This window comes from Cheilinus undulatus, linkage group 21, assembly GCF_018320785.1.
Source record: "Cheilinus undulatus linkage group 21, ASM1832078v1, whole genome shotgun sequence".
In the NCBI taxonomy this organism is placed as follows: Eukaryota; Metazoa; Chordata; class Actinopteri; order Labriformes; family Labridae; genus Cheilinus; species Cheilinus undulatus.
The window spans coordinates 24,104,505-24,117,305 of record NC_054885.1 but is presented as its reverse complement, the minus strand read 5'-3'; the positions used below and the strand labels follow the sequence as shown (position 1 = coordinate 24,117,305).

General features: G+C 37.7%; 1 protein-coding gene across 3 annotated transcripts in view; it reads right to left on the bottom strand.

The window, feature by feature from the left end:
- Nucleotides 1–7,978: 7,978 nt before the first annotated feature.
- LOC121503376 (choline transporter-like protein 2) overlaps nt 7,979–12,801 on the bottom strand; it is a 36,610-nt gene continuing 31,787 nt past the window's right edge. For 2 of the 3 annotated variants that reach the window (XM_041777749.1, XM_041777748.1), the window contains exons 20-22: nt 11,511–11,599; nt 11,314–11,398; nt 9,006–10,834 (exon numbers count right to left, since the gene is read on the bottom strand). In XM_041777749.1, the coding sequence (XP_041633683.1) occupies nt 10,662–10,834; nt 11,314–11,398; nt 11,511–11,599 (347 nt within the window). In that variant the 3' untranslated portion in view covers nt 9,006–10,661. Of the gene's footprint in view, nt 8,795–9,005; nt 10,835–11,313; nt 11,399–11,510; nt 11,600–12,801 lie in introns of those variants that run through there. The other variant, XM_041777750.1, reaches the window with a different exon arrangement.

Here is a 12,801-nt window from a genome sequence, read left to right as displayed (position 1 = left end):
CTGCGCTTTCTACTGGGAGGTAACTTTCAGCTGAAGTGTTGACTGTGGGAGGAGAAAGAGGTGTGCCTGTCTGTGTGTGCGCACGCGCCAGTGTAGTCAGTGTGACGAGGTGTGAAGGGAAGACGCTGGAGAAAATGTATTTTGAGTATGCCACAGGGTGGGGCAGGGTCTGTGGCACTCCTGAAAAATGCGAACCCCCACCAACAACAACAACAACACCTTTCTGTGATTGAGTTTTTCTTAATTTTAAATTTTGACTGTAACTGTACATCCAAAAGGCGTTCAGGTCTGGGGGGTCTTAATCTGGCCGTGGTCATTTAAAGCCAGCTGTGCAAAGTAAATAATTATATTTAATTAAATAACTGTAATTGAGTAGTTTCTTGGTACTTTTTTGAGTACATTTTGAAATCAGTACTTTTACTTCTACTTAACTACGTTTTAACCAAAGTACTTTTGCTTGAGAACAATACTCTGTATTTTGACTACACAGTAGCACATATGAGAGAATGATTTCACATCACATCCATGAACAGTTGTTGCACACAGCAAAAAATGGAGTATTGGTATCTCAGGGTTAAACATTTCAGCGTTGATTTTGACTTCCAAAGTGTAAATTTTAACTCCATTCTGAGTGACATGGTCTTCAGAGTTGTAGTTACTTGACAGTTATTGATCCCCCAGTGTTAATTCAAATCTGTAGAGTCAGTTGATCTAAGCTGTCCCACATTGATTTCAAATCTGGGGGATGATTGGGTAGAGTTCCTGTAATACCCTTAGGCAGAATGTTTAGATGTGTTTTTGTGTGTGTTAAGTTGTGTTTAAATGATGTCTGTTGTTCACTAATCCCTGCTGGGGTTCTTTGTCATGTTTGTTGTTTTTGATGTGAGACATTTGTACCATGAGTGAAGTTGATTTAGCTGATTTAGAGTTTCTTCCTCCATTCTTTATAGTATGCATTACCTTGCAATGAGATTGACTCTGATGTGTTCTTGCCAGAGGAGGCCCTCTTTGCCACAGATTTTCAAGAGTTCCTGTAGCTGTTGTCATATTGTAAAAAAAATAATAATAATATTTTAAGAGTTTAGTTTAACTATATGTAGTGTGGACCAACACAGACACTTTTAAAGTGCCAAGCTTAAGTCTATATGAGCTTAATTAACATTGTCATTTTTGCCATGTACTTCAATTAATTAAAGAGGTGTGACTTTACCTAAACAGCCTGGTTGGAGATCCTTATTTTTATGTTATTGCCAAGGAAAGATCATATTTTAGCTACTGTACAACTCCCCAGTCACTCCTCAGCACTTAAAGTCAACTTAAAATCAAATACTTTTTTTATTCTCAAGTAGATTTATAGAGCAGTAAATTTACTTTTACATAAGTAAATATTAACCAGAATAACTGTTCTTTTACTTGAGTATAACAGTTGTGCACTGTATCTACCTTTGCTTAAAACACACCATTCATGTGATTGCATGGTTGCATTGAGTGTTTGGTGCAAGTGAAGCATTTTAGTTATAGTGAAGCACATATAGTTATATTTAGTTATTTTTTGTTACGTTATGCCACTTGTGTATTGAGCCATATTTACTTGTGATTTCATATCATTCTTAACCACATTTTTTTTATAAAATAAAAAATAATTGGAATTATAGTGGCTAACAAATATCATGATACTGAAAGTAAGAGGCAAATATGACTGTTGTGTATGGCTATGATGTTGTTCACTTTTATTTTCTAATCTGGCTTTTACTAGGTTTAAAGGATGGATATCTTTTATCTTGCTGCCATATGATTTTTTACTTTGGTTAGCCTAACCCATGCGATGACAAAATGTTTGTCAAAAGGGTTTAAAAAGAGGACTGCGTTAATGGACAGTCTGCTTAGTTAGCTTCTTTTCACTTTATGTGTGTAAAAGACTGTAATTTTTGGAAGACCTGGGGAAGATGACTGTTTTAAAAATGTAGAGCAATTACTCTGCCTGATGTGCTAAGGAAGCCACTGTTAGCACAGTGTTTGCAAAAAGAACAAAATCAAAGTCAAGAAGGGTAAATGAATACATTTTATTTATAAAGAAACTGAAGAGAAGCGAGGAAAAAGGGAAAAAGGTTTTTTTTTGACAGAGATGTTTATTAGAGAATGTTTTGCTCCAACTCAGGAAACTAGGAATTGATTATAAAAGGTCAATGTAGAACAACGTCAGATGGACAATGTCATTGGTGTGTACTCTAAGAAGTTAATAAAATTCAGTGCACTTGTACCACACATGCACTGATATCCATCTGACTTGGTTGGAATCTTGTTTATCTTATGACTTCATAGGGGGCTTTAAAATAAAGACATGACTGACCACCACTGACCACCCTTTAGCACTACCTATTTCCTTATCTACCGCAAATAATGGGCTTTTCACCTCTACATATCCACCTGTAGGCCTATTGTAGTCACCCTGACTGATCTCACAGCTCTGAATTTGTCTGTGGTAAATTAAAAATAAAGATGATGCTCCTCTGACATGGCAACCACGGGCGCAATGTCTGTGTCCTCACTCATCTTCTCTGTGTGCACTCGAGCTTCTACATCCTGTCTGTGAGAACAAGTCCTAAACTGAGAATTGAGGTAAACACAGAGAAACGGTTCTTCTTTAACAGATGAATATGAGTTAATAGTCAAGTTTCAAGCTCTGAACAAACATCATGCTGTGTAGTGGTGCATGCATTTCCAACTGAAATGGCCAAAAAGAAAAAAAAAACTTTTTAAGTGGAGGGAGACATTTTTCTGCTTGTTGACTTGCTAAAAAATATGACAGCAATTTATCAGTGTGATCACGGGAAGTGAGGATTTCTGTCGCTGACCCACTACATATCTAGCCAAGACACTTGGTGTGTCAGTGATAAAAGGCAGAAAGAAGCACAAATAAATCTTTTATTTCATATAAAACTTTACCTCATGTTTAGATACTTAATGAAGACAAGATTTGTTGTAGTCCTCAAAATTATTGTTTATTTTTAAACAATGTGAAGTGCCATAAAATGAATCAATATTGCACTAGAGGAAGAGATTTTGTACTAAAGCCTTTGCTGAAGATTGCAGATCATTAAAACAATTGTGTGGCACAAGACAGTAGCTTTAATTCTCTTACATGACATGGACTCGGGGCTTTGATTACTTAAACTGTTACTTGATGTTTTAAAGAATGACTATGTGGATGGTATTGTGCCAAATGTTATTCTCACAGCCAGATGAACACCTCTTCTTAGGATCAACAAAACATCATGTGCTCCTCAACAAGGCACAACCAATTAGCATTTAGTCACCAATCACAAGTTTTAGTATGGCTAATCATCTCCCATGTTTTTGAGATGGAGGGAGTCAGATTTAAATTCACTGTCATCAAAGAAGAAAAGAACGGATGACAGAGTGTTCCTCATCTTGGCACTGATGCAGTTTCCTTTATTCATCCAGAGCACTCATGTTAAGGCTTTGAACCCAGTGACGTCTTTGAAGGTGGCTCTTCACCCTGAGAGTCTTTCATTGTTGATTGTGATAGCATGATATGCAAAACCCAGGACATGAAGACAAATGTGAAACTACCACTTTACAGCCCCACCTACAGTTATCTTGTCATCTCTAGTACTGTAAGGGTTTAACTGAGCTGTATTTCTTAGGTTTAGCAAACAAGGTTAACTTTGATTCTATTCATTGTTCTGAGGTGATATTTTTCTTATCATTTAAATATAAAGGCAACCCAGATATCCCATGACCATGATTATATAAATATTACTATGTTTAGCAGGTATACTTGGTGTTATTGTTAAAATGCTAATTAGCCCCATGGACAGCAGTGAAGGAATATGAAGTTACAGTATTTTTGGGATACACCTAATATTTGACAGTATCAGAGTCATCAAACTGACTCTGAAATATTTCTGTCTAGACCAGTGGAGTTGTACCTGAGGACATGCTGCTAGCATAGCTTTAAAAAAATAGGCTACATACCACACAATCCAACCCCTGCTAAGGACTCTTCCAGCTCAGTATGCCATCTCTTAAGGCCACTCGAAACTGGTGAAGGCTCTTGAGCAGCAGTGCACTTGTTATTCTATGCATGTTTTCAGCTTTAAGAACTCTCATTGATCAACATTTCTGATGCTTGTAGTAACAATTTTAATACAATATTGACTCGATTAATCAAAATAAATGGCATGTGAAATAAAGACATTGGAGATGTTAGCCAGTGATCTCCTGCCTATGCAATGAAATAAAAAAAATAAATACATCTCAGACAGTCAATGGAATTTGAGTTTTTGATCATTTAACTCAGGAATTCAAAGACTTCAGAGAAACGCTGATGCTCAGAGGTTGCAGGAGTGGTGAGGAATGTAGGCAGACAGTTCATTATCAACACACCTCAAGAGACATACCTCTGCATACATGGGTGTCATTACAGGGACTTGCCGTCTTTAACATAGGTCATTTACAGTATTTGTTTTAGTTCCTCATCATATTTAGGTCATGTTTGAAGGAAAAAATTAAACTGTCTTCTGCTGTCAACCCTGTGTCATTGTTGTAGATCTGGGCTCTGTGGGAAGCCTTTTGGGCATTCCAGCTAATTTTTATGGTTTTTAATGCCCACAAACCCCACTCTAATGGATCCTATTTAGTCACAATAGCACTCTACACTTAAAAAAATGTTGACAACCCAAGATAAAGCAATATTAGGATATCAGTGTGTGAACATTGTGAAGCCCTCAGAGGCTAAAGCCGGATATATTTCTTCCATTAGCAGCCTAAGAAAGAAGTGAATGCTGATTTTGATTGATCCTGGATGTGAAAATGAGCACAGTTAGGCAGAACCATTTTGCTAATTCACAAATTCGTGTTTGCAGTCTGTTCTGCTACCCCCAAATTTCCTCATAAAATATATTCATGAGAGTATGAAAATGTAGTAAATGACAATGCATTCTAATACAGGTCTGATTCAGAAACTCATAAATAATTGGCCTCTGATCAACTAAAGAATAATGCATCCCAATGAATTTTACATTTAGTCCCATCAATGATTCAACAAAATGGACAAAATAACACATTGCTGGCATTGGGCCATAACCTCATATCTTCATTTACATTATTCAAATTTTTTCTCCAGGTATCAGTGCTGTTATTCACCTTTTGCATCTATCACTGGGTTTTAACAAATATTACAGCACAGAAAAGTGTTAAAAAGATGCTGACTATGACCATTCGGTGTTAACTAAGTTGGAAAAATACCATGTATTTTTTTACTTCCCTGATGAGGCTAAATCCCTGCTGGTCTTTATTATAATATCAATGATTAACACTGCTCTATTATAATTTGCCACAACAGAGAGTACAGTCAGACCTGCCCTCTTTGTAAGGTTTCTTGAGATTACTTTGATATGAATTATATGAGATTACTAAATATAAATTTAAATCACAGAGACATTTGTATTTGTGCTTTTTCAAAAGTTAAGGTTTGCCAAAGCCACCACTCAGTCTATGACTCAAGCACTTGGCGGTTCAGGTGTTCTCCAAGGAGACTGGAATGCCTGAAAACTCTCACTGGACAACATGCCTTGGGAACAACTCAGGACCTCTGACGCAAAACCACTAAGAAAACAGCCCCTTTTGTTATTGGACACCTAAGTTATCGCTCACTGTTTGACTGTAAACACTATGAATTGCAGTTGTGTTCCTTAGGAACGCTGATAATGATAATGTGCCAGCTCACTGTGTCAGCTGAATTAACTTTACAGTGTAAAAGTTTTAAACATTCCTCAATGAATGACAATGGCATTTGTTATGTGACACTTGATGTAATGAAAAGCCAAGCAAACTCAATTCTTTCAAAGCTCCCTCTTCATAAACCGACAAGAGTTTGATTCTAGGTCAAAAGGCACAATTAAAACAGGTTGTGTTACACAATGACACAAATCAACTGCTAAGCAGCTGTATGCTTTATGTGACTTATAAAACCACATGTCACACCCACTTCACACGAAGGTACGAATGTCCACCAGCCTGGGAACCAGATGAATCTGAAGGTTTATGATATATTTGCTCTACCAGATTTAGGTTGGACCAATCACAACCACTTATGTACCACCAATATCTGCCTGTAAAGATGAATGCCATCAAGGCATTTTACTGGCAGTGAAACATGAGGTTTGATACTAGTATTAAGTGAAACAGATAGTTTAGGCGACATTATGCACTTGTTTATTTCTGTTAGCAACTGCTTTGGTGTATTATGTTAAACTAAAACCTCTGTGAACTCGATGTTTGGTCTAGCTCACTAGTTCAGTGAGCTAAACCTAAAAGTAGAAATGTTTTGGGGTTTTTAAGTTGATGACTGACACGTTTGAAAAACTGGGCTTACTTTTGTAAGCAAACTGGCATTGGAGATTCCAAGTAAACTGTCTGCCAACATAATAGTGGTGTGCAACTGTCACTACAACCAGTACTTATGTATTCATCACTGGGGTATATGATTATATCTAGTAACAAACTACTGACAGTAAAAATAGCTAATAACACACAACTTTTCACAGGTGGAAGTTACACAACAGTTAGCCAATGCCATCACATATTATCTGGTATGACAAACACTGGTCATAATATGCCAGATAGTAGGTTATATGTGCAAATGGTAAGGGTAGCAGAGGAAAAGCCATTGGCACAAGCTTCAGGCCAATGGAAGTAATGACCCCAACCCATCCCACCCCCCAAGTGTTTCAGTCTAGAGGGACTTGGGTGGGCCACTGGTTCAAGTCCCAGTACAGACCAAAGTATATAAAGTGTTGATGAATGGAGAGGTGGCAGCTCATTTTCCATGAACTGCTGTAGTGCCCTTGAGCAAGACAGCCCTCACCCTAATCTCACAGTATGACTATAGCATCCTGTTTGTGTGCGTTCGTGGTCGATGTGTGTAGCATCTTCCAATTAATTTTTACTGAATAAACTAACCTTTCTTTCTGTAAAAAAAAATCACTTAAGGGGAATTTCCATTTATAAGTGTCATATTCCAGTGTTGGATTTTAATGATGCTTTGGTAACGTGTTGAACTACTTGTTACTGATTACAATCATGTGTTGAGATATTTTTTAGGCAAGGTAGAATTGAAATGGAACACAAAACACATTGTGAAGTGAGACAAACCTTTTCACCCAGTGGATAAGTTTGTCAACTCTGTACTCATACTGACTCAAGACTCATTCAGACACCTGACTGGTTGGCACAGAATTCACGGCACACTTACTGTGCGGCTTGCTGATCTAATATCTGATGGGAAATTGATTACTATCTAAGCAGAAGACAATTATATAAAGCCAGCATGGTAGACAGATAAGAGATAAGTGACTGACTCGCATTGAAAGGATGGGGACCAACTGAGTGGATTATATGGATCACAAACTCCATCTTGTGGTCAGAAATAGGAACAGCAGGGCAGATTTTTTGGAGGGTGTGTCAAGTGTTGTCCTGTGAAAGTTCACTCTTGCAAACTCTTGGTGTGTGCCTTGCCACATCATGACCAATCAATTCAATTTACCACAGGTAAATCAAGGTGTAGAAACGTCACAACAAAAAGAGCTTTCTACAGCACAGAAATTGAAGGCACCAGAGCTAAATGCCGTGTTCATATTAAGGGTCTGAATACATATTTTAGTTTGTTTTTTTATCGTAAATAAATTTGTAAACATTTCCAAAATTTTGTGTTCACCTAGTTGTTCACATGGAATACTGAGTGTACTGAGAACTTCTCCTGTAACTGAAGTTTTGTTCTGAACTAATCTGCCCAGCGTTTTGTCTAACAAGGAGATGCTTTGACAGAATAGAGGCCCCACCCTACACTGAAGGATTTAGAGGTTTCCTTTTTATTCACAAAGTCTTGCTGTTGGTAAGCTCGCTGGAAGGCAACAATCTCCAAGAAAGGCAGATAAAAAAGCACCAGATAAGTCATGAAAATGGCGATTGTTTGAGGTTAAAAGGACACAATGTTATACAACAATGTACAAAACTATTTTATTTCAAAAACTTCCTCAGCTCAACTTCACAACCATGAAAAATCAACAAAGTATTATATATATGACTTAAATAATAAAATCCACCTTTATTCTGATTTTGATATCTCTACATTGGCCTGATGTTAAAAGGTGCACCACAAAAGCTGACTGTAAATGTAGACAAAATTTCCCCTTTACACAAGGGGAAAATCAATGGCTTTGGTAATATAAGGTTAAATATCTTAAATTAAAATATAGGGATACACGTTTAAAAGGGAAATGTAGGGTTAAAGCACAAAGAATATTAACAAACTTAATAAAACGAATTGACTTAATGCTCAAATATTTCAAACTATCTCACTAAGTGAGCTACAACCTCAATAAAAAATGTACAACAATGTACAACAAACTAAAATTTGTACAAGGGCAAAAACGTTTGCTCAGAACTCTTCAAAAACCTCTAAATTGTATAGTGAGAAACAATATTGTCTGATTCACAAGAAACAGAGGCTTGTTAGTAACGAAAATATGGCTGACACTTGTGATTGTCACCTGCTGGCCCCTGGTGGCCGATGGCATCAGGTTAAAGTTAGTGTCTGTTTCCACTGAACAAAACTACAGCCAATTTCAGACCGCTGACTGGCCTGTGTATGAGGAGGTGTTCTATTCAGCAGGTGGGCTCTTGTTCTTCTTATTCAGGACTTTGCGGAGACTATCGGGCATCAGGTAAGGCCTCTCTGCGCTGCCATCGTTCCTCTCAAGATCCTCCACTGGAAAGATATTGATAAAGTGACAAATGACATTTCTTTTCCCCGAAACACTTTGCTGCTTTTTGGTGCATTTTCTTTGACATTATTTCAAAGATGATGTTTAGCAGACCAGAAATCCATGCTAGCAATCTTAAATACCAAAAGTTCTCAAAAAAATAGTCATAACCAATAAAACTTGAAAATGAAGTTAATTTGTTAGTGTCACTTCCAGTTCAGCAAAAAAGTGTTTAATTCCAAAAATGTACATAACTTAGAAAAGTGCATCAACTTTTAGAGTTTTATGCAGTGGAGGGTAATTTCATCAAATACTGTTTTACACTGCCATGAACAAACACTTGTAAAGAAGCAAAAATTGTAAAAAATAAAAATAAAAATTTAAAACAAAATCAAAACATAACATAACTAAAGTGCATCAATAAGGTGGCATACTGAAGAATGAACACTGAAGGTCCACCTGCATCAACTGTCAACTACTACATGTATGCACACTTAAAACTCTAAGTTATATGTGCAAAAATACCAACATTATCACTGTTAGAGGCACATTAACGGCTTCAAGTATCTATTAGTAAGTGGCAGTGTAAGGAACCATTTAAGCTAAACACATTCTTGGAATTTTTCTCAAACCCCAAAGGAAGCAATTTCCCAAAAATTTCAAGACATTTAGTGGCACAGTTTTCAAGCATTTTGAGTACCATGAAATAACTAAATACATTTCAAGCACAATGATGTTGAATTAAAACAAGTCTGAAGTAAAAGACATCTAATTAGCATACAAATATTCCTGTGCATTCTTTTAAACACAAATTGGAACTTAATTGTACAGCAGCCCATATATCATTTCCATGGATTGGTATTCCTACATGCTGTGTGCAGGGAAGCAGCTGGCAATACCAACGAATAGGGGTAAATTTCCTTGGGGTTCAATTATCTATCTAATTAGCCATATCCTAAGTGGCTCATGGGGCAACAGCTTTTCTCCCTCATTTTGCCATACACATGCTTCTAAAGGTCACAGTGGTATACTATTCAGCAAATAAATATTGGGGGTGAACTGAAATGACCACTGAATTCAACAAAACAAGTTATGGGAGTCATATGTCATTTACAGACGAGTCAATTCTAAAAGCTGCCTCCTTTCAGAGGATAACTGGCTCTCGTTTGAGAGGTGGTCTCCTTTTTACAATTTTGTTGTTTCAAAAACATAAAAAAAGGCAAAAGTGGTATCAGATGAAGAGTTGTTTAGGAGCTAAAAGACCAGTTCTTATCCAAAGCTGAGACAAAGGGGCTGGATCTCCACCAGGCTAGATGGAAATAAATAAAGCTATGCTTTTTTCAGATCAGTTGAAGGGGAAATCTTTGATTCGTGCTAGTATGTCTTCCGCCTACACAACCAATCCAGTCAATATGAAGGCATTTCAGTCCTTCAAATGCAGTCTGAGCTATCGGATACCAAACAGTGTTCAAGACAATCTGAAATGTTTCCAACACACAGCAATAAGGACTACCACTTGGAATCTAAATGTCCTTGTTGATGTGTTGTCTAAACGGAGTTAAAGATTTCGCATTTGACCAAATCTAAATTGTTTCACTGTATCCAAAGACCAGTAAGACTGCAAGAAATTTGCATCACTCAGATATAAGTATAGAATCAATGAATCCTGTTTTGTTTGTTTTTAAGGCATACTTTTTAAGACCTGTTCTGTGGACTGCCTCTGTAAAATTAAAGGGTTTGATTCAAAAAATAATTTTCAAACAGGTAACAATAGAGCATCAGCCCTGAAATGTCTTAACTTAGGATGCGCGAATCTATAAATCATTTAAGTAGTAAGACTGGAAAAAGTATTTTCCCAAAGAGTCCTCAACTCTAAGCTGCATCCTCTTCCTGAGCCAGCTGCGGTTTCGGCTCAGTGTCCTGGTCATCCTGTTGCTGAGCAGAAGATGGATCATCAGCCTCCTTCTTCCACAGAATTTCATGGAGAGTGGAGGACATGAAATAAGGCCTTGCGGCTGAACCATCATTGCGCTCCAGGTCTTCACCTTATTGTGTTTGTGTGTGTGTTTGTACGTGTTAATGGATGGAGGACAGAGGATTAGTATTGAAATCAAGGTTTAAAAGAAAAGGTGTTACAGGAGCAGTAGGGAGGAGGAGGGGTGAATAGTGAGAAGACAGAAAAAAAAAGGGAGAGACAAAGAAAAAGAAGGTCAAATGGCAAGCAAAGGCACCCACAAGCATTTGACAGTTAACAGTTCATCACCAAGCAGATTTTTAAGCCACAGACTGTTAAGAGAAATAGTGATATTTTTAAGTGTGGCAAACCATTGCTCATGCAATTTAGAATTAGTGACAGCCCAACACCAAAAGCAAGGTGAGATTTGGGGTAGTGAAGAAAGTTTTAATCCAGCTGGATTGAAGATGTTTTTCATTTAACATCAATCCTCTTTAATGCAGCAATTTGTTTGTTGGAAACTCTTAATAATACATTGACATCAATGATGGCTGTGGAAGTGCTACTTACAGAAACAGAGGAAGAGAGTATCCACACACATGGCGTACACACTGAAGAACCCATGGGCAATAAGATAGGATCCAATCACCACGGTCTGAAGAGGACAACGTGATACATATTTAATTCAAGACACACAAGTAGCAGATACAAATGTTTTAATAGGTAAACAATGCTTTCCCTTTGGAGAGGGAAACTATCAGACTCACCAGGATGGGCACCCAGTAGTAATGGAGATGAGGAGCTGTATCCTCAAAGGCTTTCACTCTACCAGAGAAGAAGAAGAAGGCAAAGACCCCTGTAGATGGAAGAGCATTTAAAGCTCAAACACATTTCATATACATCAAATCATGAATAAGTTTTGGTAGAAAGATACTCTGATCTGATTCTGAAGAGGTTAAAATTCCTCTAAAGGTACACTGTGACAAAAAACTTACTTAAGTGATGGTTTTTACTGCCATTATCACATCAATCATAATGAAATTGTAAAAAGGACTTCTGCAGACAGTTTGAAACCACTGCGCCTAACAGTGTTTTACCATGCACGATTGGTTGTAAAAGACATACAGTGGTGGAAAAAAGTTTTAGGAAACCCCATTCATTTGTGAAATATTGTGTTAAGAATCACTCAAGTGCAATTTCTTTTAGTACAGTCACAGCCAAAATACTAAACAAATCCTAAAAAGCCATTAAAAACTTAAAATTGATTTGATCCATAAAAATACACAAGAGATTTTGAGTATTATGTCATTTTGGTACCAGTGATCTACTAATGAAGTTTGTACTTTTTATTAAAAGATACAACTTTTGTTGCCGTGCTTCGTGTCTATATGAAGCCTGCACATTTGAAAGTTCTTTAGAGACAAAAATGGCTACAAGGAACCTAACGCAGGAAACACGCCTGAAGCTACTGATTCTCAGCCAAGAGGGGTACAGCTGCCGCCAGATAGCCAGAAAGTGCAGATGCAGTCCTTCAGCAGTTGGATACACTCTGCAGAAATACAGACAAACCAACAGCTTGAAAGACAAACTAAGATCTGGGCGTCCAAGGGTTTCTTCAGCAAGAAATGACCAGATCCTGATCCGCATGTGCAGGGAAAACCGCCGTATGATATACCAGGAGCTTCAGCAGCAGTGGTCAAACCAAACTGGTGTCCAGTGTTCCACCTGCACTGTACGTGGCCGACTTTTAGATCATGGCTTTAGGTCCAACAAGGTTGTCAAGAAGCCCCTGATCAATGACAGACAGAGGTTAGCCAGGCGTTGTTGGGCCCAAGCACACAAGAACTGGACAGCTAGGAATTGGAAGAAGATTCTGTGGTCAGATGAGTCCAGTTTCCAGCTTTACCCTCCAGTATCATGGTTTGTGGATGCATGAGTGGTGCTGGTGTTGGTCATCTCACTGTCTGTGAAGGCACATTGAACTCTGCCAAGTATTTTGCCATTCTCAAAACCCACATGCTTCCTTCTGCATGTGCACTGTTCCATCGAGGTCAAAAC